Source organism: Radiomyces spectabilis (genome assembly GCF_025331425.1).
Source record: "Radiomyces spectabilis strain NRRL 2753 chromosome Unknown BYT42scaffold_5, whole genome shotgun sequence".
Classification (NCBI taxonomy): domain Eukaryota; kingdom Fungi; phylum Mucoromycota; class Mucoromycetes; order Mucorales; family Radiomycetaceae; genus Radiomyces; species Radiomyces spectabilis.
The window spans coordinates 2,057,734-2,084,686 of NW_026251930.1; the positions used below are offsets into that span (position 1 = coordinate 2,057,734).

At 42.0% G+C, this 26,953-nt stretch overlaps 6 protein-coding genes across 6 annotated transcripts; 5 read left to right on the top strand and 1 right to left on the bottom strand.

The window, feature by feature from the left end:
* Positions 1–692: 692 nt before the first annotated feature.
* BYT42DRAFT_613378 (uncharacterized protein) lies at positions 693–1,578 on the top strand (the record flags this gene model as incomplete). Its single annotated transcript, XM_051571728.1, has 2 exons — positions 693–1,024; positions 1,182–1,578. 2 exons carry the CDS (start codon positions 693–695, stop codon positions 1,576–1,578), a joined length of 729 nt encoding a protein of 242 aa, XP_051424892.1.
* A 547-nt stretch (positions 1,579–2,125) lies between these two features.
* Positions 2,126–2,988, top strand: BYT42DRAFT_634948 (uncharacterized protein; the record flags this gene model as incomplete). The annotated part of the gene is made up of 2 exons (XM_051572485.1): positions 2,126–2,456; positions 2,890–2,988. Exons 1-2 carry the CDS (start codon positions 2,154–2,156, stop codon positions 2,986–2,988), a joined length of 402 nt encoding a protein of 133 aa, XP_051424893.1. The 5' UTR covers positions 2,126–2,153.
* An 810-nt stretch (positions 2,989–3,798) lies between these two features.
* On the bottom strand, positions 3,799–5,285 carry BYT42DRAFT_494296 (uncharacterized protein; the record flags this gene model as incomplete). Its single annotated transcript, XM_051564291.1, has 3 exons — positions 3,799–4,424; positions 4,488–4,987; positions 5,050–5,285. The coding sequence occupies 3 exons, from the start codon at positions 5,283–5,285 to the stop codon at positions 3,799–3,801; spliced, it is 1,362 nt and encodes a 453-aa protein (XP_051424894.1).
* Positions 5,286–5,694: 409 nt separating this feature from the next.
* On the top strand, positions 5,695–6,359 carry BYT42DRAFT_545471 (uncharacterized protein; the record flags this gene model as incomplete). Its single annotated transcript, XM_051565815.1, has 3 exons — positions 5,695–5,845; positions 6,105–6,231; positions 6,263–6,359. The coding sequence occupies 3 exons, from the start codon at positions 5,695–5,697 to the stop codon at positions 6,357–6,359; spliced, it is 375 nt and encodes a 124-aa protein (XP_051424895.1).
* Positions 6,360–6,543: 184 nt separating this feature from the next.
* On the top strand, positions 6,544–7,522 carry BYT42DRAFT_545472 (uncharacterized protein; the record flags this gene model as incomplete). The annotated part of the gene is made up of 5 exons (XM_051565816.1): positions 6,544–6,626; positions 6,648–6,823; positions 7,061–7,094; positions 7,158–7,265; positions 7,474–7,522. The coding sequence occupies 5 exons, from the start codon at positions 6,544–6,546 to the stop codon at positions 7,520–7,522; spliced, it is 450 nt and encodes a 149-aa protein (XP_051424896.1).
* Positions 7,523–10,543: 3,021 nt separating this feature from the next.
* On the top strand, positions 10,544–11,621 carry BYT42DRAFT_567187 (CWC16 protein). Its single transcript, XM_051568069.1, has 3 exons — positions 10,544–10,647; positions 10,705–10,872; positions 10,928–11,621. The coding sequence occupies exons 1-3, from the start codon at positions 10,580–10,582 to the stop codon at positions 11,562–11,564; spliced, it is 873 nt and encodes a 290-aa protein (XP_051424897.1). The 5' UTR covers positions 10,544–10,579; the 3' UTR covers positions 11,565–11,621.
* Positions 11,622–26,953: the final 15,332 nt, after the last annotated feature.

Consider the following 26,953-nt stretch of genomic DNA (forward strand, 5'->3'; position numbering starts at 1 on the left):
AGCAACGAGCTACATACGCCATTCCCAGCCAACAATTTAGAGATGAAAAGGACGTGGATGAGCAAGCCCTGATCCAGACAGCAATCGAAGGAAGTCGCCAACGTTTACAAAGGCACTTAGATTATGGCGCAGCGGGCCCTTCAAACTTCAGTCGTGCTTTACAGGCATTGCCTTTGGCAGCACGGGTGCCAGAAGAAGATCAGTGTTCCAAAAGAGCAACAAAAGCCCCATCAGCACTTCCTCAAATTAGCGGCAAAACTTATTCGGAAGAAGAAGATACAGAAGCAAGAGCAGCTCAAAGCTGAAGCCGAAAAGAAGGAATAACAGAAAAGGTACAGTAATACTGTCATCGCTGTTGGTTTTCATGAAGCAAAGAACATCGATTGCAATAGACACATTGGTGTGATCCAGGGCCGGCCAAAAGGGGGAAAAAATTAGAGGATGAAAAGCAAGCACTAGAAATGCAACGAAACTTGGGACCATTCTTCACGAATACCGCGATACTGTCCTTTCACTCGTCTCACCGAAAGAGCGTCTTGATTTATTACTCGGAAGAGATCGCAGTAATTTTGTCAAGAAAATCGGGCTCGCCACTTTCCTGAATTTAGAAGAACCAGGAAAGCAATAATTGCAAGGTCACCGTTTTTGTTGATTATTGGCAATCAGCAGCTCTCAAATCACTAGCGTTTGCAATGTATTACATTTTGGATTTGCTTGATACCCAGCATGAAGTCCCTCCCATTTTGTCCTCGCAAGATTTCTTTAACGCATGCATACAGCTCATCCACGGAGAGGATATCACCAATACCAACATCAAGATACCCAAGCAAAGCATGACCGAACGCTATCAGGAATACGCTGGACATTGCCCACAAGCATCTTTTTTGACACATATACCCGGCTATAAGCACGCATTGGATTCTTTGGCCGATCAATCCACAGCAATTTTTCTAACTCGGTCACTGAAAGTTTTGAGCATCGAACCATCCGATTTTTTCGCTTTAAATTGCAGCGTGCTGTTCAAGTAAGCTCTACTTACCATGCTATTTCAACATGTCACTATATCACATATTGTCAGGAACTTACCAAGAAAAATGCTGAAAAAATTGCCTGCTACATTTATGATTCGTGCAATAATCCAGCAAACTCGCCAGAATGGCCATCGTCCATTGAACGTTCAGACTTGCTCAATTCCGCAGTCGGCGATATTTTCGCCAGCTCTTTGATAACGTCCCAAAACCAACCAATGTGAAGACCCTCTCGGCGCATGCAGGAAAACATTTGCCGTTTTTGCGCACTATCTTGCGTGAATATGAAAATTTCAATACCGAGCAGATCAACAGCGCTGAAGTTGTACAAACCAAAGCCAACAACGGATGGGTGCGAACGCTCATTACGTCTCTCGAGGAATTTTCCATTCTTCCCCGCCAATCTCGTTCTTGCTTGGTGCGTCAAATAGTTGCAAAAGTCAAAAGCTCTGGAGAAGTTCCCCCATTGGTTTTCACATATCTATCCGAACGCTCTATTGAAATCTTGCGGACCACTATCAACGAAGCCAAAAGTGCTATTGCGAATTGAAAAAAAAATATTTACTGGACATTGAGGAACGCAGTACAACTGCGATCGATACCAGCACCTGCTTCTGCCCCCAATCATATGCTTTCGTCAAAGAAAGCCGAGTATTTCCATTGATACCGATGTACACTTTCGCAGGCAATATGTAGCGGTCGATTTACAAGCTTGAGGGCGTTATTGCTCAAAGCACGCGTTCCACTCCTTCCAGCTCGTGAAATAGCATTCGCACAGTTTAGCGCTATATTCAATTTTGCCAAGTTGCGGTAAGTTTGAATCTGGGGAAATGTATGAGCATATAAATAACCAGAATGGATGCAATTAGTCACGAAGAGGCCAAGGTAGACAACCGACCTTTGTTTGCAGGGACCATTCGAACAGACGGGTACGGTGTGGATTGTATTCTCACATGCGAAAGCTTCAAAGCCTGCCACAACTAGCCATAGAAGATTTTACTACCGCTGAACTTGACAGCCCTTTCCATCTATGGGGAGTCGATCTAGGGATCACGGAAATGTTCGTCGCCAGCGATGGACATGGCCAACAAACACACCACATTTCGGGGATAATCGGCAGCGACGATGCTTGCGATGAAACAGCAGACAGCGATTGATGGACGAACCATTGCTGATATTGAGCGGGATTTGCCGTCACGAAAGTCGTCTCATACAGCAAACATTACCCGTTATGCCCAAGAATTATCCCAGGGTCTGGATTCCATGCTGAATTTTTACAATGATCGCTTTTCCTCGCTCGGTTTCTTGAACTACATTGGCAAGCAAAAGGCGGAAAGCGAGCTCGTGAACACCATGTTCAACGGTGGTAAAGAATACACTGCACGCAAGCAAGAAGAAAAGAAGAAAAAGGACAGAAAAGATAGTAAGGTAACAACATCAATTGAAACCCCATTCTTTTTCACGATTCTTGCACAGTTGCAACTCACAAGGCGAGGGCTTTTCTAGGTCCAACAAGTGGCGAAAGCTAACCATGGGCCGCTCACAAGATTTCCTCTAATAGCCATGGAAGACGCGGTATTCAGACAGTCCATGCGAGGAAAACCAACAGGTCTTGCCAACAGACACCGGACCTTGTTGCGGCGGGCGGAACGTGAAGGATCGCTGGTCACCGCAATATAAGTGAATATATACTTCAAAAGTACGGCTTTCCGCTTGATGAAGATGATAAAGATACACAGCTGACATAAAGCTTTAGGTGTGTTCGCGGTGTGGACAAAAGACATTGGAACAAGTGCGACTTCCCGGCGGCGGATTGATGCATAGTGTGCAGTACTGTACTAGCTGTAACACACTATGGTAGCGTGACGTTAACGCTAGTCGCAATATTCATTTGATCGCAGCTACTTTGGCCAATGGCCGAGAGGGTCCAACAATTTTCACCCGCACATCTTCCACGTAGTAAAAACATGTGATGGCTACAGTTGGTGAGTCTTATCAGATGCCACTTATTTATTTGTGTGCTCTTTTTTTTGGGCGGACTCTGTATGTAAATCAGTTTCGTATAGTCACATTAGGTGCATGGAGGCAGCTCGAAGGGAAGATGTCTCTCATTTTGGGATGAGGCAAGAGCGAAGTAAACTATTTTTGCGTCAGCATTTGTTATATTGGGTTTGATGTGCACATCTGGGTCAGGCTTCACCGGTATTGAGTCTGTAGTTTTTGATCAAAGTTATGCCAGGCTTCAAAAACTGCGTTGAGTGATAGCAAACTGGCCCAACAGAGCACTGTGCTCCCCTTATGGCGACAGAAGCAATTATACCGATTTTGTCTGATGTGTTCTATTTTACACTGCTGATGATCGGGCTGACAAAACCATCTATCTATGCGTGGCAACAAGCTCAATGCTTAAGGCATGCAGCCTTCCTTGGAAGTTGCTCGTTCAGTTTGCCTGTGCTTTCTTTCTTAGTGTCATGGTGACCGCTCGATTGAATGTTCACTATTTCAGAACAGCACTGTAATATGAAATAGAAGCAATGGTGCAAAAAGCGGCTAACTGCAATGAATGATAAAAATATCCATCTATTGCTCAATTTTCGTGTGATTGATCGTTGGGTTCCTTTCTTTAAAGTCGGCAACTATCAATACCCAAGGTTACTGCTGTAGCAGCCGTTACGCTGAGCACAGTTCGCAATCATACTTAATACATTGCGTTTATTTGGAGGTTCATTCATTTAGCAGTGCACAGTCTATGAAGGTGGTTTATTCTAGTTTACATTTGCCCTTTTTGTTGGGGTTCATTGTATTGAACGACAGCGTATTTTCCGGTACAGCGCCATTCATAAGGGGTAGCTACTTTTTCAATTTCCTCTTGTTTGCCTTCCTTTAAACCGACGATGGTATCAGCTTTGTTTGTGCGCAACGTGACGATGCTGGTGAACTTTTCGGCCATATCCTCTCCAATGGCTTTGCGGAATGATGTCGTCACAGGCCATTCACAATCGAAAACCAACTTTCTGAAATTCAGATCACCTTTGAAAATAACAAGGTTTGACTTCTTGAGATCCTCAAAAAGATCGGGCGCTTCGGATTTCAGATACCAATAAGATAACCCGTTACACCAAAATGAATGCGCTTGAATGATTAGTTGACCATTGGCGATATAATCTTTCCAACGCTGAGCCATGATTTTCAAAGCCACGAAATCTTCTTCCGATCGTTCTTCTTTTTGGGGGAAGAAATCACGGTCGAAACAACAATCGAAAAGAATAGGGACATCCTTTGGCATCACATCGGATACGAACCAAGGAATCGTCTTACAGTTGAATACCACTTTCGAGGCCTTCTTAGACTGCAAAAGCCAGTCAGCAAACACGAAATCCACAAACACTTCAAAACCTGAATAGAAGTCCGTGCATCAGTTATTATTTTTTGAATACATGTTTTTACTGCTTAGTTTACCTGAATTATCCAGAATAAAATCGACGCGGCTGTTTTGCAACGTCTTGATTTTGCCCCAGACCACGTCAATGTCATCCACCACGATCAGCTTCTTTTGTGCTGCCATATGCTCCTTTTCGATCGCTTGCAGTCGCTTGATATCTTCTTCCGTCATATTAGTTAGCAGACTTAGGTCGGTAGCGTTGCCCCATAAGCACACTTGCACAAGTTCGTCGTAGATTATTTCCAGTTGTTCTTCGGTCATAGGGTAAGTCATTGCCGACATCTTTCGTGCAAGTTCGAAAACAGATGCATGGGAGCCACGGAAGGTTTGAATTTTTTGACGTTCAAAGGGATCATAATCGCGCCAGTGAGTTGTCATGCTGATGCATTCTCGCAGCCGTCTGTACAAATAGCATTCATTAAATAACCAAGTGCCGGTAAACCACGTAACATCGGGAAAGTATTTCTGGATATGACCGTTCCAAGTGTCGACATCGTCTTCTGAATCGTTGAGTAATCTGCAGATAATTGTGAATACTGTCAGCCGATAAGTAATTATCAATTTTACAAATCTTCTTACCTGAGGGGTTTGTCTGCCGCGATTTCCTCTTTCAAAATTCTGACAGCTTTCAAGATAACCCGTCCTTCTTCTTGGCTGGCTTCATTCGTCTCTTCCACTAGTGTTTGTTCGACATCAGAAATAACACTGTCTAAGATAATGGGCCAACGTCTAATGGTGCTGTCATAGGCAAAACATTCTTTATCTGTGGCGCGATAGGCAGGAAAAGGGGGGTTATTGGGGGCGATTAAAGACATTTTTCTTGCTTATCGAGAGAAGATGATTCAGTGACAGTTTTCCCGCGCTTTTTCAAACTAAACCGAGGTAGCAAAATCGGGAAAAAAATCCAATTTGGAGTTTCCTCATGAACGCGGAAAAAAAAACAGCCGAATTCCTGAAATTTGGATAAGTGTGCTTTTTTCTTTTCAATAATTCTTTGCTTTTCAAATGTTCTTATGGGTGATCGTTGTTCAATGATGTTGTAATATACAAAGTTGAAGGGTAGCTTCCTAGACTTGCATCATCAACCAATATACTTCTCGAGCATTTTGGTCCAGAGAGGTCTCACCTGTGGTTGCCACAATAACATTGACATTTAGTCGCTTAAAAAGGTCCCCTCAGAATCGGAAACTGGTTTCAACGGCCTGGATTTTGGCCTTTATCGCGATGTTTGTCACGGTGCCACCGACACTGGAGCAATATGACTCCCATATCAAGTTATACAAAAGCTTTGAAAGTTTGGGCAACCATAAACAGCAACACATGAATACCGTCGTGGGTGCAGCTTTCCAAGTACAGTATCCTGGCAAAATTCTAAGTAATACCAATAAATTTATTGACTTGTCTAATGTTATTTTCATCTTTCACCGTCCTCCCGTCGTGAATTTCGGTTCACGAAACGGCGGCCAGATTTGTCCACTGTGACGCAGGGAATTTACCTTCTCAACAAAGAACCCCAAGGCCTCACCGTGGAGCGACTCCACCAGTCGCGCGTCGTTGACATCGATCCCGGTACTTGTTACTTTCTTCTTTTCTATATGCTTGATGGGAATATCTGACCTTGGTATGGATGTTAGGCATTCGCTCCGTCGTCTCTGCCGTGGACACCGATGCCAACTTGCACGACCGGAACATGCGTCGAGAACATACGTACTCCGTCACCAACGGGTATTACCAGCAAGTGTTTCCAGAGGATCGTACATTGTAAGTAAAACTAAGCTTGTATCTACTACAGAGGTTCGTCCATGCTCCGTTGGTCCGCGCAGGTGGAACTCATGAACCGTTCCGCCGCGAACATGCAGGAGGTCTACGACCAACTCCGTCTGCGTTGACCGTCCATGACTTCTTCCGTTACAGTGGTACAGTGACCCTTAATCATGACTGGTACATTTTTTTTCGTAACCGGCCGGCGACTGCTATTAATCACTGATAGTGCTTTTATATTCCAGGCTTTTTCAGTTTAAATGTCATTATCGTCATCGCGAAAACCGATGCACGTTGTACCGAGCAAGAAACATGACCCTGAATGTCATGGCAGACAAACTGGTGGGTATGCATCCGCAAGCGGCGATTGTTAGTGTACAAGTATATTGTGAAAAGTAAGCATATCTCTCATACAGAGTCTTCTCAGCCTCTACAATCGGTGCACAAGAACACATCCCGTCAGAGGAAGCAGGAACGCCGACGCAAGCGGCGGGCTACGGAGGCACCAGCGGATCTGCAACCCGTATTGGTGGCATACGGGGATGCAGACTTAAAGCCGTCATACAAAGGTCATGCCCCATTGCCGGTGAAGGTACAATATATTTTATTTGAGACATATCCGTATACTGGAAACTCAATTTCTTCTTGCTAGACGTTCCGCTAGGTTCTTACGAGAAAAGCTCCGGTCTTGTGTGTGGATGAGTTCCGCACAAGTGTCATGTGTAGCAATTGCGGAAACCGCACCATTTTTACGGATTTATTATTATTATTTTTAAGGAAAAGCGATAAATTTTCATCTTCATAATATATAATATCATATATTTTGAAGTGCGTGACGAAACGGTGACACGATGCCCGCACAAGTAAGTCAAAAATTAACTATGTAAATAACGCAAACGGTTAATATTATCGTTTCTATTTTACAGGACCAAGAAGATCCGTCTCCGTGGCGAAAATCATTCGCGACATCGATGCTCAATGATGATGGCATCATTCTGCATTTCACTAGTGAATCCCAGAGCGCCAGTTAGTCGGTAAGTACGATTTAATCACGCTCACCCTTGAAACATACAGTACGGCTCTTACATTTTTACTTTTTATCAAGCACGACGCAACTATCGAAGGACCATTTATCCTATCAGACGCTGCGAGCAATGTGAAATGATGCAGAACCGCCCGGTGGTAAATCTTATATGCGCTTTGACATGCTGTATCACATTTTCTAACCCCCTTTTTTCGTAGATTTGGAATCGAGATGTCAATGCTGGACGAAACATCCGCTCGACTCTGATCCAGTTACACCGAGTCCGGACGTCAATTGGATTCCCGCCCGGAAGCATTGCGCCGAACATTTCGCGACAATGAGGAGATGGATCGTTGACCAAAACGACCAACCCCATTAATTGAGCACACGGTGGAAACAGTCAGGCCTTCGGGTAGACCGGCAACAATTCCGTTCTGTATACCAATTTTTTTATATCCTTCTTGTTAAACCCCAAGATAATTGACCATGCGGTGGAAACAGTCAGGTCCTTTGGGTAGACCGGCAACAATCCCGTTTATACGTTTTATCCTTCCTTCTTCTACTTTTTTTTTGTTCCCTGTTTGTTCCCTGCATCTCCAAAGTCAGTACAGTTTGTTAGTTTTCCTGTTATCTTTTCTGTCTTGATATCTGTCTTTAATGTCTCGCTTTCCATTAACCGTTAGTTGCTTTGTACAGTCTATTTGACTACACCCTACAAGTTTCTTAAGAGTATATGCTGCGTATGCTTATTTTTTTTATGGAATTGATCAACGTTCGATGGGCGGTATAAGCATAACACAGTCACAGTAACAAAAAACTTTTGTTATTTATTATAACAAGCCGTACACCCTCTGTGCAATGGATGCTACCTGCTGCTGGAGGTCACCCCTTACATTGAGCGTCATTCGTCAGACAAAAAGCCTAACGCAATACGACATAACCTGGGCGAGACTCTTGATGGAACTTTGGTTTATCAATGTCAATACTCTGGCACCGTACAGTCACGGCTAGATTGATTCAAAATGTCGTCAAGATATTTTACCTTTGTTATTCGATGCAGCAGATATCGAGAGCTTCCCGACCGAAAAAAAAAAAGAAACGATACAAATAAAAAAAAGTAAAACAATAGGTGCGTCTGTAAAATCCCCCTAAAAACCATGTGAAGAAAAAAGTAGGAAAAGACCGCAAGAAGACTATAACTAAAATACAAAATATATACTTCAAACTACAAAAATAAAATGGTCAGGAAGAAATATCAAAAACGATACCGCGGGTAGGTTCCTGAATAAAGATGGTCATGAGGTTCATCTTCATTGATTATGATTTGACTGTGGTACAACTCAGTATATTTAAATGTGAAGGTTCTGAGGATGAGATTTATCCATAGACATGTACATAATGCGATGAGAGAGGGATGTATGTATGGGGAATACATTATTTTTATTATACCAAACACGACAGAGGTAATTCTTATGTAGTGGCATATAAGCCCTATCTATACGACAAATAGTTACTCTTCATACGCACTAACAATAAATAAGAGAATATCCAGTTTTATAGACTACCGGGTCACCTACTTACTGTATAGAGAATGGTCGTATCTTGATATTTGAAACTCGTGGCCCAGCGTGGCTGCAAATTCGGCGCATTTTAATCCTTGGTTCTTTGCTTTGGATATTTCGCTTTAGAAATAGCCTACAAACCATGATTTAGTCGCTTTATCGAGCAGTTCCCTTAAATACCATACATACCCGCTTTGGCTTCCTGACCAAATCTGTTAATCGATCCTTGAGCTCTTTTTGGAGCTTGCCAATGTTGCGGATGCTATCGACAAATGCGGCAGAGAAAAGCCAAAGACCAGCTGTCAATAGCAGCTTACCGAGTGGCCCGCTCGATTATGCTAAATTGCTCTTTAATCCGACGAAGCTGTAGTATCGTTGCAAAATACGAGCGCATATGGAATGGAATGTGCCCATCTTAAGGTAACGGGAAACGCGTTTTCCAAGCAGCGCGGGCTGTTCCAACTTTTCTTTCATGTCCCTCGGTGCTTTGTTGGTGAAGGTCGCTACGAGAATCCTTTCCGGATCAGTCTTCTTCTCGAGTACGAGCCATGCCACCCGGGTGGTCAAATCTCTGAGATTGACAATGAGCGCAGCACGGTGCGGAAGATGATGACAACTGACGACTTCTTGTATCTTTGTTCCAATTTAATAGCATATCTTGTGTGTACCCTGTCAACTTTGCAACACCACGCAAACGTTGTCGGCGTTGGTGATTCGACTTGACTGTATCGACGTTTGAATTCGCTGGGCGTGAAAGAATGGCATCCGGCTGTAGCGGAATCGTTGGCTCGAGTTGCTATAATAGAATGGTCTTGCTAAATCGTATGATGGCCTTTCTGAAGCGTAAGAGGGTGGCGTTGTTGTGGCATAATCATTAATTTTAAAATACTTGTAGTTGGAGAATTGAAGGTTATGAGTGGGTTATTCTTCTGTGTTTCTTATATACTTTATCCATGGAACAAAGAAACCACGTGATGGCTCAGGTGTATGCATATCATCATGAAAGAATCACGCTATTGGCAGATCAGACGATGAATTTGACCACTCTTCCTTTGCCGCATTTTATATTTTAACCAGAAATAGAACAAAGTCTCGCATTTCCAAGAAATGCACCAAAGAATATTTGTTTGTTTTGCAAGTCAACTACGCGGCAATAAGCTCTGACGAGAACAATCCATTGGGAATAGATTGTACGACATCTTCTTTAACGACATCTTCGTCATCAAGCGGTAGATATCTTGATAAATATCAGCCCTGTTTTGATTTTTTTCCTGGTACGTCCTTGACGGTAAAGGTATATTATTCTTGAGTGGACAGTATCCAACATTGTAGACGCACGCGTGGTACATTTACTACTTGTCTTATTATCCATCCTAGGCTGGTATTCAAACAAAACAGAGACACAGAGCCAAGCTCCCGCCACTGTACATCGGCCATAAAGACATATGCAAAAACTATGATCTAACCGGTCATAAGCTTCTTTTCATATAATTTGTAACTATTGCCCACTAAAATTAATCCATAACCTTTCGACTAACATCATGTATCATAGCTCTTTTTGACAATAAATATTCAAAGTGATACTGTCACTGTCGGGTCTCATTTATGTGCATAAAAATCGCAAATGCACAGCAATTAAGTGATGTCACTTAAATTCAATTTAGCAGTCCCATTATGTGCAATCTCTATATGCATTTGCAAAATCGCCATTTGACGAAGAATATGGGCAGAGGTCATTTCTGTCGTTACAACCTAATCCGCCATGTCCGAGCGTAAAGTCCTCAATAAATACTTCCCTCCTAATTTCGATCCCTCTCAAATCCCTCGGCAGTAAGTGGTAAACTAGGATTTTTGAGTATGCGTCTCTAATAACTGCTTTGCTGGTAGGAAAAAGCCGAAGGATCTTCAACATAAAGTACGCTTGATGGCTCCTTTTTCTATGCGTTGCGAAAGCTGCGGTGAATACATCTACAAAGGCAAGAAGTTCAATGCACGAAAAGAAACTGTAGAGGGAGAAACATACCTGACGATTAAGATCTTCCGCTTTTACATCAGGTACAGTGAGTTCTTTAATTCGCTCTAACATGCTGCTAACGTTCATTTTCTGTAGATGCCCACGTTGTTCCGCAGAAATTACTTTCAAAACCGATCCGAAAAATACCGATTATGTTGCAGAACATGGTGCGAGTCGTAATTTTGAACCATGGCGTCGCGATTCCGAGGAAGAAGAAAAACAAGCTGAGGAGGACGAAGAAGCTGCGGATGATCCCATGAAACTTTTGGAAAACAGGACTTTGGACTCTAAACGGGAAATGGAGATTTTAGATGCTCTGGACGAAATCCGAACTCGCAACGCACGGAGTGAGCGCGTAGATGTTGATGCAGTCTTGGAACGATTTTCAACTGAAGATAAGAGTCGAATTCAGAAATACCTGGACGATGAAGAAACAGAGATCGAAGAACAAGCAATCGCTGCATTTCAGTCAGCAGATGGTGAAAGAGTTCGTAAACTCAACAGTGATTCCGAACCAGATGCTGTTTCGCTAGTGAATCGATCTCAAGCTGCCAAAACTCTACCTTCGTTCCAAACGTTAACAAAGGTTCAGTTAAAGAGAAAGGATGTGGAACCAAACAAGCTTGGCATTACGGTGAAACGAAAAAAAGTAGAAACTCAACCTTCATCAGCTTTATCTATGCTAGCTTCCTATACAGATAATGATGATGATGATGATTCATGTAGTGATTAAAACTATAGTAACCCATACGTATGACGACCCTTTCTCCCCTTGCTATTTCGCAGCAAGTATTTCAAAATATTTTGAGTTTCAATTTTTTTGATTATGGGTCATGCCTATCATAATCCTGGTTGGCTCCGCTCCAACTTCTGATGTGGTACTGCTCTCTGAGCCGTGCTTTATTTTCAGTATAACAAGCCGTACACCCGCTGTGCAATGGATGCCATCTGCTACTGGGATGTGACACTTTTACATTGAGTGACATTCGTCAGCCAAAAAAGCCTAACGCAATATGGCATAACCTGGGCGAGACTCTTGATTGAACTTCGGTATATTAATGTCAATACGCTGACATACCATGAAACACTTCTAATGAACAAACAGCACTTATTGACCCCCTTCATTCTGTCCCGCCCAAGATTATGATAGATCTAGAAAGATGTGTGGGTATGTTGGGTATTTTTAAAAATGAGTTAGTAAGCTCTTTGATTGATTCGAAAGTCGTTTGAATATTTTACATCTGTTATTCGATGCAGCAGATATCGAGAGCTTCCCGACAGAAAAAAAAGAAGCGATACAAATTTTAAAAAACACAATAGGTGCGTCTGTAAAAAACCCCTAAAAACCCTCTGGGAAAAAAAGGGAGGAAAAGGCTGCAAGAAGGCTATTAACTAAAATACAAAATATATACTACAAACTACAAAATAAAATAGTCGGGAAGAAATATGAAAGACGATACCATGGGTAGCAATCCAAAGAAGAGGATGGGAGGAAGTATGTCCACAAGAGAACTTATTATGAAAAATTCGACAGTCACGCATACCATGGAGGGAAGAGGCGAGCTGCATGTGCAACAAAGGCTTGGTAGGCTAGCTTGATAGCAGTGCGAGTGTCGTATTTGTACATATCATTATACCATCCCTTCCTTTCATCCGGATGATACCACTCCATCATATCACTTAGTCATCCATGATAATCTATATCACCCGATCTACAAGAGAAAACAATTACCAATGAGTCTATAACTACTATACCAATTGGATCATGTCATTATGTCACGTCAAAACGTCTGATCTACATATCCATTTTCTTTTATGTGAATCAACCTCACATCTAAAACTCATACTGCAAATATAGCCTATTATTGGTTTATCAATCATTTATTCTTTCCATTCACCTTTACATGGAAAAATAATTATTATCGATCATTATCTCACATGGGGAAAAAAATTCAATATTTATTTTGATATTCAAAAATAGAATATCAATCCGATGTTTTGAATTTAACAAGCCGTACACCCGCTGTGCAATGGATGCCGCCTGCCACCGGAGGCCGCCCTCTTACATTGAGCGACTTTCGTCAGACAAAAAGCCTAACGCATATACGGCATAACCTGGGCGAGAACTCTTGACGGAACTTCGGTATATTAATGACAACCTTATGGCATACGTTGCAATGTGATTTGTTTCTGAACACGCGCAGGGCAGCACTGATTGACCCTCTCAGTTCCATCCCGCCCAGGCTATGATAGATCTAGAAAGATGTGTGGGGATGTTGGATATTTAAAAAAATGAGTTAGTAAGCTCTTTGATTGATTCAAATTTTCGTCAAGATATTTTACCTTTGTTATTTGAGTTTTCGATAGCCATTGATCGCTTAACATGACTTGGATTATATGACATTGAAAAAATTTTGAATTAGTATACGTTTATTACATTATAGCAAAGGAAAAGAAATTGGACTTGTCTTTGAACCAAACGGTGTACCAGAAAAAAAAAACGATGAATACGGACCGCCATGTAAGCTTCTTCTTCGATGCGGAAAATAAAATTGCTTCCAGTGACACTTAAGCGATGGATCAGTGGTGTCAGCTTGAGCAGGCAAAAAATATTGACGTGGCCAGAAGTGACGGTAATTTCAAGTTGGATTCCAGATATCGAGAGTCCCCCGAATGAAAAGAAAGAAAAACAAATAAAGTACATAATGATAAAAAAAAATGGTCGTGTCAGTAAAAACCTCATATAAAACCCTGTGGGAAAAAAAGAGGAAAAGACTGCGAAAAGAATATGTACATGAAATATAAAATACAAAATATAAACTATAAACTATAAACTAAAAATACAATAATCGGGAAGACATCTCAAATACCATATGATGAGAAGCAATCTAAAGGAGAGGAACATGAAGAGGACACGTAAGCGTTTTCTGATGAAAAAGAGAGTCACACCACCAACGATGGCCTTTGACATCATCCAGTTTCGCCAGATGGATGGTGAGAGAAAGTCAACTTGTAGCATCCAGAACTTGTCAGGCGAAAAGAAACGGAAACTGGAAGCTGGAAGAAGGATGGAAGTGAAGGAGAGGTGACTCTGTTTTGCCGGAGCAAAATCAATGGTGGACCACTCGACGCTTACCTTTTTGAGGATTATAGTCGATTCAACCAAGTTGTATACACGGGATAAGAATGGTCTGGATGATGGATGCGGATGGGATCTTGATACAATGATAGTGAGGGTTTATCAAGCAAACAGAAAGAGAGAGAGAAAAGCAAAAGAAAAAAGATAAGATTGAAGACAAAAATATATGATTCTCTATAGATGAAACGATAGTCACCCCACTGATGCATGAATTCATAGATCGAAGCACGTCTGCTTATGTATTATTCGATTCATTGAAAATTGAAAGAGAATGAAAGGACATATACGTATAACTGATAAAAAAACAAATTGAATGATGCTACAGAAGAACGCCGGTCATATCATCAACCACTTTTCTTCAAAAAGAGCTCTACTCACATTTTTATTCGAAAGATGACGATGCTCTGTTTGACTATAAATGGCACAAATGGCATCTTGCTGCTGATTGTTTCGCCTATTATGTGGAAGTAGGCAGCGAGGCATGGTTGAAAGATAAAAAAAAGAGGTTTAACAGGCCCTGATAACTTAGTGTAGATCATGTGATTTACAAATCACTAATTTCCCAAAGATTTTAATTATGTAGACTAGTAGCGCCTGTTGATCTTAAAGATCACAAAGTTATGCTCTTTCGGTCTGTAGTTTGTTGTTAATCTGAGGCTAGTGGGAATAGTGGCTGATTAAAGATGCGTTTGGAATGGGATGCTCCATTTGCAATATTCAGAACTCCGCACTCGAATTTGTGTATCCAAAGGTCTCGCTTGATGGTACTCTAATCTTTTGTCAATAAGCAGTTGATTTTTCGGTAAGTTTTAGTTGATGTGCGCATAAATCTTTGCATATTCAATGGACAACAGAGTAGTACAGTCTCTTTTTCTTTTTTCCTGGGGGTCTTGCCCCCCTTACCTACCGCCACATAGCGATCATTTTCTTCATCTACGACAGAGGAACAACAATATGTACACAAAGTTAGGAACAGAAATAGTCAGACATCGTATAATATTAAATGGAGAGACAAAAATAGATAACAGAAAAAATCGTACTTGGGGAAACATAGCATAAGGATAAAATCAAAAGGAACATAAGGACAAAAAGCATACCGTAAAACATAAAGGTGAAGAATAACTTGAAAAATCATAGCAAAGGATGAAATCAAAGGAGCATAAGACAAAATACATACAGTAAAATATAAACGAATAATAAAAACAACAACATAAGGGTAAAGACGCCACCAGAACCATCAACAAAGAACAAGCGGGCTGATTCGTTACTTCCATGCGTGACACTCTGGAGAATTGCGTGGTATACGGCATGTTGATAATGGTTTAAGTACTCGTGTGTTTGGGGAACATTGGCAGCGTCTGCGATGAGATCGAATTGTTCTCTTACCAGTCTGGGCTAACGGCGAAGTGTGCTTCTGCCAATTTCTTGGCGATCAGGAAGAACAAAGAGATCGTAACTCAGCAGTGAACTCGATTAGCAACAATGTTTGATATAAAGTTAGTGCCGCAGTCCATAAGAATTTCATCGGGACATCCAAATCGAAGGCTTCATATATGAACTTGACAATAGCGTCACCTGTAGCTTCAGGAACAGCACATGCGATTGGCCAATTGGTGGTGTAATTGATGGCGACCAGAATCGAACAATTTTCATCTGCTGTGGTGGGTATTTCGCCAATAAAATCGAGATGCCAATGGGAGAATGCAGCAGGAATGTCAAGATTATGCATTTGGGCCTTGTGAGTGTGACGGTCGTTGTTGGCTGTGAGCTGACACTGGGGACATGTCTTGATCCATGTCTGGATGTCTTCCTGCATACCGGGCCACTACCAGTGTGTCTTCATGAGAGCGTACAATACATGGTTGTGGTGCCAGTATGGCCAAATCCCTTGTTGTAATCTTCCATCAAATCGGCACGGCGGGCAAAGATAATGTAGTGTAATTCTTTGGCTTCATTTAGCTTCGGCTTGTAATACACCATTCAGTCATGAACAATAAAATGCTTCTTGTGTTGCTCGAGTTTATCTTTGATATTTTGGGGCAATTGATCTGGTTGTTTGATATAAAAGCATGGCCAGTCATTGCAAGGATCAATGTAGCTTTCTTCAGCCTGTATAGCATATACTGTAGGTACTTTGATTCAAGGTCGGTTGGTGCGGGATCAGATGATGGACCACTGACATGAGAGAAGAGGTCAGGGATAGTGTTTTTGATGCCAGGTTGATATTGTACAATGGGAGAAAAAATGGTCCAAACCTATACCCTTTTTTATGTTTTTATTCATACGGCGGCTTTCACTATATGTATCGTCCGAATTTTTTTTATATGAAAAGTACAGTCTCTTCTCTACATTGTCGCGAAATCCCGGTCATCGCATTGCAATTCATCCCATTGCATTCACCATTTCAAGATGAGCGGTCGGTTTGGACCATTTTTTCCCAAAAACCCAAAAATAAGAAAAAGCGCTTTTTCACCCGTTTTTCTTCTTGCCATATAATAAATGCCGGCGAAATAAAAATATCTTTATGGTAACGTCCTCTAAAAAATATACATGAAGCATTCTGCATGGAATCATGCAATTCATGAACTTCATTAGCTCCATGTTGAATTCGGTGCATAATGGGCAGCAGATCTGGGGACCGCTAGCACACTGCATTTTTTTTTTTCGTCAGTAAACCAGCAATTATTTAGCCGCCATTTTTATTTATTTTTTTGTTTGCATGCTTTCCACTCTTCTTGTGGAATTTTGGCCATTTCACACAAACTGTTCCCCAGCTACTGTCAATTGTACATCCTTTGTCAATGGCAACGTTTTGCATAAAGCGCTTTATTAAAATCGAGTATGCCCACCCTTGGCCCTCAGAACAGCTTGCACATGAGCCGACATACTCTCAATGTATTTTTTACAAAGTTCTAAAGGGAACGCATTCTACTGATCCTCAACACGAGTCCACAATTCAGTAACCCCACTGGCTTGGCAGTCATAATAGCTCAATTTGAGCTTAAGGTGATGCCATACAATATGTGCATTGATTATCATGTCTTGAACAAACTGACGATTCGCAATAGTTATCCTTTGCCTTACATTGATGAATGCCTAGATCGACTTTGCAATGCTCGTTTTTTCACTTCCCTTGATCTCAAGTCTGGATACTATCAAGTTCGTATTCGCCCTGAAGACGTTCCAAAAACGGCATTCAACACTCGCTATGGCCAATTCGAGTTTCTGGTCCTTCCATTCAGCCTCACCAATGCCCCTTCTACATTCCAACGCCTCATGAATTCCGTGCTCAAGGATTGCCTAGACAAGTTTGCCATAGTCTATCTTGATGACATCCTCATTTTTAGTCCGACCATCAAGGATCACCACACCTATATACACACCATTTTGAAAAGCTCTGTGAAGCTCAGCTCGTCGTTAACCCGAAGAAATGCCATTTTGCCCAGACACAGCTCTTGTTCCTAGGTTTCGACATCTCTGTAAATGGAATTCTCCCCTTGCGTGACAAGGTGAAAGCCGTTCAAGACTGGCCAGTACCCACCAACGTACAAGAAGTATGCCAATTCATCGGTCTTGCCCAACATTATCATTGCTTCATCCCCGGTTTCGCCCATATTGCCACTTCGATCACCGATCTCACTCGAGGCACTGGTGCCAAACAACATTCGATCACTTGGATACAAGAGTGCCAGCATAGTTTCGATCTTCTGAAGAGTAAACTCACTGAAGTGCCTCTCCTTCATTCGCCCAATATGACTCGTCCGTTCTGCATCAAAACTGATGCTTCCGATTATGGCATAGGTGCTGTTCTGCTACAACAGGATGACACTGGTGATTGGCGCCCCTTGGCCTACGAATTGAAGAAACTGTCTCTTGCCGAACGACGTTTTCCCACTCAAGAATACGAACTAATCGGTGTTCTCCACGCTCTCTATACCTGGCGCTGCTTCATCGATAGTCGAGAACGAAACTACTCCATATTTGTTGATCATCTTTCCCTCAAGTCACTTCACTTCCAGAAGAACTCTATGGCCTGCCTGATCTACTATCTCAACGAATTGGAATCTTATGACCCAGATATCCAGTACAAGCCTGGTGCTGACAACACAATCCTGGATTTGCTTTCTTGTATCAGTGGCCCAAATTGTAAACCAGCTCAAGACGATATCGAACCCAAGTACCTATACACTATTGAGGCCGAAGACCCCCATATCAACCCATAAAATGACTGGCCTCGTTTCTACACACTCGATCCTTCCAACTGGCCCTACCTAATCAAAGAAAAAATGGAAAAGAACAAAGAGCATTTCACAGTTCGGGACAAAATGGTGTTCTATCATCCTCACAAGACCAGTTCTCAAGAGTTATGTTATGTCGTCTTTTCCCACTGTACCGACCTCATCAAAAATTTCCACAAGAGCTTCGGTCATTCTGATGTCCAGACACTTTATCACATCATGAAATCTCGCTGGTGATGGCCAGGCATGGAAGCTGATATTAGATCCTGGATCAAAACTTGCCCTCAATGTCAGATCGTCGCCAATGAAAACTGCTCAATGCACAAGGCTTCGATGCATCCTCTGGATGTCCCTAGTGCTTTTTCCTGATGGCACCTCGACTTTATTGGTGAATTACCCACAACTAGTGATGGTAATCAATGGATTCTCATTGCGGTGGATTATTCCACCAACTGGCCTATTGCCCACGCTGTTCCGGATGCCACAGATAAGGCCATTGTCAAGTTCATCTACGAAGAAATTATGCTTTGCTTTGGTTGTCTGGATGAAATCCTCATGAATCGTGGCGCGAACTTTATATCCAACATTGTCTCCCGTCATATTCGATTACTCTGTACTCACCACATGTTGACTTCGGCATTCCACCCACAAATGAATAGTAAATGCGAATGATTGAATCAGACCTTGAAGAACATGCTCAAGAAATATATCAATAGTAACATCTACGTGTGGGACCAACACTTGAACCAAGCACTGTGGGCTTGCCGCGTATGGAAACATCAGACAACAGGATATAGTCCCTTTTACTGTACCTAACTTACGGCTGACATCCCCAACTGCCAGGCGACACTGTATGCCCTTGGATCCAACTGACCGAAACAGAACTACAATAGCTCCGGAACTATTAGCCAATAATGCATTCACTTACTATACCTCCAAAAGTTACGTGAAGCTCACGAGAAAGCCGAAATCTGAATGAAACATAATGTGGAACTGACAAGAAAAAATGGGATGATGCCATGAGGACTGAAACTCAAATTTTTGAACTCAGTGACCTTGTTCTATTATGCCATGAAAATCGCAAGACCCTAGAACCCTCCTGGATGGGTCTGTTATGCACTGATTACGGGAGGATCAGTGCAAGACAAGAGAGTGGTGTTAAGTGCTTTCGCAAGACAAGGACAAGACGAGACAAGACAAGGAATACGGTAAAACAGGAACAAGAAACAAGAACGAAATCAGAACAAGAATAGAAACAGGAAAAGAACCAAGACAAGGACAAGACAAGATGGAGAACAAGATAGTATGAGAGAATACACACAACACACACAATTCTTGACTGAGGTTTATTTCATGAGAAGAGATCAGATATTTATACTAAAGGATCAGATACAGAACAGACAACGATAATAAAATAATTTAAATGAAATGCAGAGCATAACATGAGGTAAAGCATAGATCAGCAAAAGGAGAGGACAACGGTAAGAGAGGAATATAGAGACCAAGTAAGGGGTATGCGTATGGACCAGCACGGCAACAGTGGAGAGCATGCTTGGGCCAATAATACATATGGTCGTGCATTATGGCCAAGACAACGTGTACGCAGGAATGGTCATGACAGGGTCCGTATATTGTCACCAGCCAGAACCTGGACACCAACACTTATCAGATCCACGAAATCCAAGGAAAACAATATACATCCTGGGTACATACTGACCGTCTTTGCCCTGCTCATACGACTGATACTACTGCCAACTAATTTTGGTATAGTACATCCCTCAAATGGCTCGTGTACAAACCCAAACCCCAATCTAGTCAGCTCTTCAATTTTTTTCTCTTCTTCTCTTTTTTCATCTCGATCTTCTTATGGTTGTTCACTACCTTCTGTTTTTTTCTTCTTCTTTATCTTGCTTGAGGACAATCAAGCATTTGGAAAGAGGATAATGTCAGACCTATTAGTGTCAAATTTGAGTACTCCTTTAGAGTTCAGTTTAAATCTGTAGTTTGTTGATTGATTTATTTCTACTATAACATTGTTATATTTATATTTTGTATTAAGATACATTTTTATGTCTATAATCTTCAGGAAGGTTTTCACCAACTTTCTGTATAGTTTTCTACTATTCTGAAACATAACCAATCAAGAAGTATTACAGACCATTTTAATGCTGAACGGATTTGGTCTATATTTCTTCCGTTTTCCAGGCAATACCTTTGGTATGCCTCGTTCATCCATTGGTCCTTCATACCTTCTCGAAGGTTCCTCCAGATATCGATCTGCGGACGAGCCAATGCGCTGTCTTCCATATTTGCTAAACTTTGATATAGCAAATCTAATCGGCGCAAAAGAAGAACTGGCATAACTGACACCTCATCTATTTACTTTAGTGATCGTGCAGTTTATCAGATCTAGTAAATACCTGTACTGTCATATTCTTTTTCAGTATTCCTAAAACGTTCATGGCAACACTTACGTTTTTGGTAATGACGCTTTGATCACCTTCAAGCAAACATTTTCCTTTATCAAACAGCTCGGCCAAAAGGCTGAGCATTCAGAACCAAAATACCCTGCCAAGCCGACTACGAAATTATTATAGATTAACCTAAAAATATATACTGTATATCTTTTCTCTAGTTTACTGATTATTAATCTATTATACAAAAGGGTATTAGTCCTTTTCAGAGTCTATATATTATTGGTATTGACTCTTTGCTTACGAGGGAGTCCACGGGGAGTTCTGATTGGTCAGAATAGAAACAGGTCATGACACATATCAGATCCAAGTGAAGTACGACAATACGACAAAACCCCAAAAATGACACGTGTCGTGGCTGAAGCGGATAACGTCTGAAAATGGTAATCAGCTTAGCATCTTGCTAAGTACAACCATCCTTTTATCAAAGTTTTAGCTGCTCAGCCATTATCCTCTTTAAGAACATAGACCGAATAAGCACATATAAATATCTCCTTATAAATGAGGAACAGCCACTACCCTCAGAATGTATCATGAATGTTGACGACCTCACAACATCATGATACCACACCTATAGACAAGTAGCAACACTTCGTTTATGCTACCCACGTCAGACACCTCCTCTGACCATTTATTTATTTAAAAACACAATTAAAAAACTATTGATACATTTTTATATATTTTTAAAAATAAATTATTATTTATTTAAAATTTTTAAAAATTGTATCTTTAAATACACATTTATTATCTAAAGATATATGTATTTATTATCTTGATAAAGATAGTTTCTCATTGACAAAAATAAAGTGTTATCTTTCCTATCCCTAATCCTCTTGTTTCCCACTCTGGTGATCTTACCGGTATATTAGTGTCGTCGTCAGGATCTGGGCTGGAATTTCAATGGCCAGAGAAGTAGACTAAATCTGTAGCAAATAATAAAATACAGGAGAATAAGATGCCCTTTATTCATTTTGGTTTGAAGGATATTTATATATTAGATGTTCTATTATTGTTGACAGGATATGGTATAAAAATGGAAGGTTACAGCAATGACACATTGTGCTGAGCCAGCCAGGACTTCTTGACAAGGTTGCTGAATTGAGACAGATAGCCAATCATGATGTAATGACCGCTGGAAAAGGAATCTTGAGGCTGATTGGCTTGTCATAGCCTTTTTGATACTCAACCAATCATTTTAGGATTTTCCCTTTTGGCAACTATTACATCACGATCGGCCAACAATCCCTTTCTAGAAACCTCATTAAGAAGTAGGGCTAAGCATGATACGTCATAAGTGTAACCTTCCCTTTCTGTACCCCATGCTGTCATCAATAGTTAGAAGACCCAAAGTATAAATATCTATGTAGAACAAAAGAATGTCAGTTACGCCGGTTCTTCTTTTGTGACGGATATCTAAGGCTAGTTAATTTAGAAGGGGTGAAAAAATAAGGTAAATTTTAAAAAAAAATCATAAAAAAAAATGACCAAGTTAAATTTAATAATAAATGATAAGAAATAAAAGATTTTAATAAATAAAATATATTAAAGATATTTAAAATAATTTTGGATATACGAAATAATTAAAAAATAATAGAATAGATGTCACACAAAAGAGCAAATATGGATAACCGTCTGTGCCGATTAGATTTGCTATACCAAAGTTTAGCAAATACGGAAGACAGCGCATTGGCTCGTCCACAGATCGATATCTGGAGGAACCTTCGAGAAGGTATGAAGGACCAATGGATGAACGAGGCATACCAAAGGTATTGCCTGGAAAATGGAAGAAATATAGACCAAATCCATTCAGCATTAAAGTGGTCTGTAATACTTCTTGATTGGTTATGTTTCGGAATAATAGAAAACCATGCAGGAAGTTGACGAGAACCTTCCTGAAGATTGTAGACATAAAAATGATCTTGATAGAAAATATAAATATGACCATGTTATGGTAGAAATAAAAGCAACAAAAAAAACTACAGATTTAAACTGAACTCTAAAGGAGTACTCAAATCTGACAAGAATAAAGACCATCTTATCCTCCCGTATTCTTACTGTCCTTGTCTACCCTAATCGTAACATCTGGCCATTGGAATTCCAGCACAGAATATTGACAATGACAGGCTGATGTCGTGACCTGTTTCCATTCTGACCAATCAGAACTCCCCGTGGACTCCCTCGCAAGCAAAGAGTCAATACCAATAATATATAGACTCTGAAAAGGACTAATACCCTTTTGTATAATAGATTAATAATCAGTAAACTAGAGAAAAGATATAAAAGACAGAACAAACAGAATAATAAAAAGTCAGTCGTTTTTAGACCTATATTTCTTGGCAAACCACTTTGGTGATCTTGACTGTATATCAGATCCGAGTGAAGTACGACACTGAGCACAAAAAGGTGTCGTCGTCAATATTCTGCGCTGGGATTCCAATGGCCAGATGTTAACGACGAGGTTGACAGGAAAGGATAAACTACGGGAGGATGAGATAATGTTTATTCTTTTGCTTCTCGTGGATATTTATACTTGGGTATTCTAATTGTTGATGACAGCATGAGCTACGAAAAGGGAAGGTAACGACAATGACGTATCGTGCTCAGCCAAACTTTTGGACGAAGTTTCCAGAAGGGGATCACAAAAGGGTCATGATGTAATAGTTGATCAAAAAGGAAATTTAAAGATGATTGGTCGAGGATCGAAAATGCTACGACAAAGGTTACGACATCAGATCCGAGTGAAGTATGTCGTATTTTGTTATTGTTTGTTGCCTAATCTGGATACGGTTTCCACAGCTAATAGGCACACAATGCAGAATACTAAGACTCAGCTCTTGACTAGAGATTGCGAGTGAAACAGATGTTGTTCTTTATTTTGTTGGCGCTGAGATATCTTATATCCTAACTTCTTGTCGTACTTCACTCGGATCTGATATACAGTCAAGATCACCAAAGTGGTTTGCCCAGAAATATAGGTCTAAAAACGACTGACTTTTTATTATTCTGTTTGTTCTGTCTTTTATATCTTTTCTCTAGTTTACTGATTATTAATCTATTATACAAAAGGGTATTAGCCCTTTTCAGAGTCTATATGTTATTGGTGTTGACTCTTTGCTTGCGAGGGAGTCCGCGGGGAGTTCTGATTGGTCAGACTGGAAACAGGTCACGACAATACTCCCTCCTCAGACTGTTGATCGTCCACGAGCAACGAAATCGGACAAGACGAAAGAGAAAAAAAAAAAAATTGAAAAGATATCGAGAGGGCGAGGAAGTGCTAAGAATGAGGTGAAGGTTGGGCATGAGCAATACGCGGAATATACCAGGCTTCACGTGGGGTAATGTCGGTCGTATATGCAGGGCGAAGGCGTTCCGTGTGTACCCAGGAAGCATAGGGCTTGCCGTTGATTTCGTGGAGCTGATAAATGTCCGTGTCGAGATTGCGGTCGATGACCGTGTATGGACCCATCCAGGACGGCTCCAGTCCTTTTCGGCTTTCGTGTCGCAACAAGACTAAGTCGCCAAGGTCGAAGGTTTGGGTGTCAGTGCGCATCACTTCGTCCCAGCGACGTTTGTCAGCTTCAGCGTTGCGTTGCATTCGCCATTCCGCAGTGTCGCGTGCTTTGCGTAGCTTGCTTAAATAATCGACGGCTCCCTTAGCAATATCTTCTGGAGGTTGTTCTTCGGTTCCAATTTTGATCCAAGGGCAGGCGGGGTCACCAGGAATTTTGGGATGTCGGCCGTACGTAAGGTAAAAGGGGCTGTAACCGGTGGTGCGATGTTTTCGAATGCGGCAGGCCCAAATAGCGGTATTCAGATGATCATCCCAGATGGAAACATTGCCGTTGATATACTTTTTCAACATTTTCTTCAAGGTCTGGTTTAGGCGTTCGCATTTGCCGTTCGTGCGTGGGTGGAAAGCTGAAGTTAAGGTGTGATTCGTGCGTAGCATGCCCACATATTTGGCAACAATGTTTGACATGAAGTTGGTGCCGCGGTCCGTGAGAATTTCATCGGGACATCCAAATCGAAGGACTATTTCTTCGTATATGAACTTGACAATAGCGTCGCCCGTGGCTTCGGGAACAGCGCGTGCGATTGGCCAATTGGTGGTGTAATCGACGGCGACCAGAATCCAACGATTTCCATTTGCTGTGGTGGGTAGTTCGCCGATAAAATCGAGATGCCAACGGGAGAATGCAGCGGGAATGTCAAGGTTATGCATCGGGGCCTTGTGAGTGTGACGGTCGTCGTTGGCTGTGAGCTGACACTGGGGACATGTCTTGATCCATGTCTGGATGTCTTCCTGCATACCGGGCCACCACCAGCGTGTCTTCATGAGAGCGCACATGGTTGCGGTGCCGGTATGGCCAAATCCCTTGTGGTAATCTTCCACCAAATCGGCACGGCGGGCAAAGACGACGTAGCGTAATTCTTTGGCTTCATTTAACTTCGGTTTGTAATACACCATTCGATCACGAACAATGAAATGCTTCTTGTGTTGCTCGAGTTTATCTTTGATATTTTGGGGCCATTGATCCGGTTGTTTGACATAAAAGCGTGGCCAGTCGTTGCGGGGATCAATGTGGCTTTCTTCGGCCTGTATGGCATATAGGTACTTTGGTTCGAGGTCGGTTGGTGCGGGATCCGACGATGGACCACTGACACGAGAGAGGAGGTCAGGGATAGTGTTTTCAGTGCCAGGTCGATATTGGATGTCGGGGTCATAGGATTCCAGTTCGTTAAGATATCGGACGAGACGACCCGTAGGATTTTTCTGGGATCTTAAAGATTTTAGTGATAAGTGATCCACATAAACTACATAGTTATGGTCACGACTGTCAATGAAACAACGCCACGTTCGAAGGGCATGGAGGACACCTAGCAATTCGCGTTCCTGGGCTGGATAGGAGCGTTCTGCTTTGGAGAGCTTCTTGGACTCGTAAGCCAGAGGGCACCATGTACCATACTCGTCCTGTTGTAGCAAAACGGCACCGAGACCATAGTCCGAGGCATCGGTTTCGATTCGGAATGGCTTCGACATGTCTGGGGATCGAAGTACCGGTGCCTCGATGAGTTTGCTTTTTAATAGGTCAAAACTGTGCTGACATTCTTGGGACCATTGGATTGCGCGCTGTTTTGGTCCAACTCCTCGGGTTAAGTCGGTGATAGGGGCTGCGATACCGGCGAAACCTGGAATGAAGCGCCGGTAATGTTGGGCTAGACCAATAAATTGTCGTACTTCCTGGACGTTCGTTGGAACGGGCCAATCACGTACAGCTTGCACCTTCTGTTGGGATGGGAGAATGCCTTTGGCGGAGATGTCAAAACCTAGAAAGGATAATTCCTCTTGGGCGAAATGACATTTTGTAGGGTTGACGACGAGTTGTGCCTCGTGAAGTTTGCCGAGGACCGCACGGACGTGCTCTTGATGGTCTTCTAAAGATGAACTAAAAATGAGTATATCATCAAGGTACACCATAGCGAATTTATCAAGATAATCCTTGAGTACGGAATTCATAAGCTTTTGGAAGGTCGGTGGCGCGTTGGTCAGGCCGAAAGGCAGTACCAGGAACTCATACTGGCCGTAACGGGTGTTGAATGCTGTTTTGGGGACGTCTTCTTCTCGAATCTTGACTTGATGATATCCGGATTTCAAATCCAGCGATGTGAAATAACGCGCGTCCCGAAGACGATCGAGGCACTCATCAATCCGGGGGAGAGGATAGCTGTTGCGAATGGTAACCTTGTTAAGGGCCCGGTAGTCTATGCACATGCGCATTTCACCATTTTTCTTTTTGACAAAAAGGACAGGGGCGCCCCAGGGGGACGAGCTCGGTTGAATGTGGCCTTTATCTAGCAGACCCTTGAGCTGACGCTGGAGTTCATCCAGTTCCAATGGGCTCATTTTGTAGGGTGTTCGGTTGATGGGATCGGCGTCTGGCGTCTCGATGGCATGTTGGACATCGCGATGTGGGGGAAGACCACTGATGTCGTCACGGAAGACTTGAGAGTATTCAATTTTGAGATCCTTCACCCAGTCCTGATCAATCTTCTCCTCCTCAGCGGCATTACAGAGGTGAACCAAAAAACAGTCGGCTTCATCGTGCTCGAGAAGTTTAGATACTTGCTTGGCAGAGAGAAGGAAGTTGGCATCGTTAGTGGAAGCAGTATCAATAGGATGGATTACATATGAACGCCAATGGTCGGTGATGTATCAGGTATGGAGTGTCCAATCGGGGCGAGGTTTGACATTGACTAACCATTCATCACC

Excerpts from the sequence above, each read along its gene's own strand:
- BYT42DRAFT_567187 (XM_051568069.1), top strand. The coding sequence starts at position 10,580 with ATGTCCGAGCGTAAAGTCCTCAATAAATACTTCCCTCCTAATTTCGAT. Across the intron at positions 10,648-10,704 it reads CCCTCTCAAATCCCTCGGCA|GAAAAAGCCGAAGGATCTTC; the intron begins GTAAGTGGTAAA and ends CTTTGCTGGTAG. Across the intron at positions 10,873-10,927 it reads ATCTTCCGCTTTTACATCAG|ATGCCCACGTTGTTCCGCAG; the intron begins GTACAGTGAGTT and ends CATTTTCTGTAG.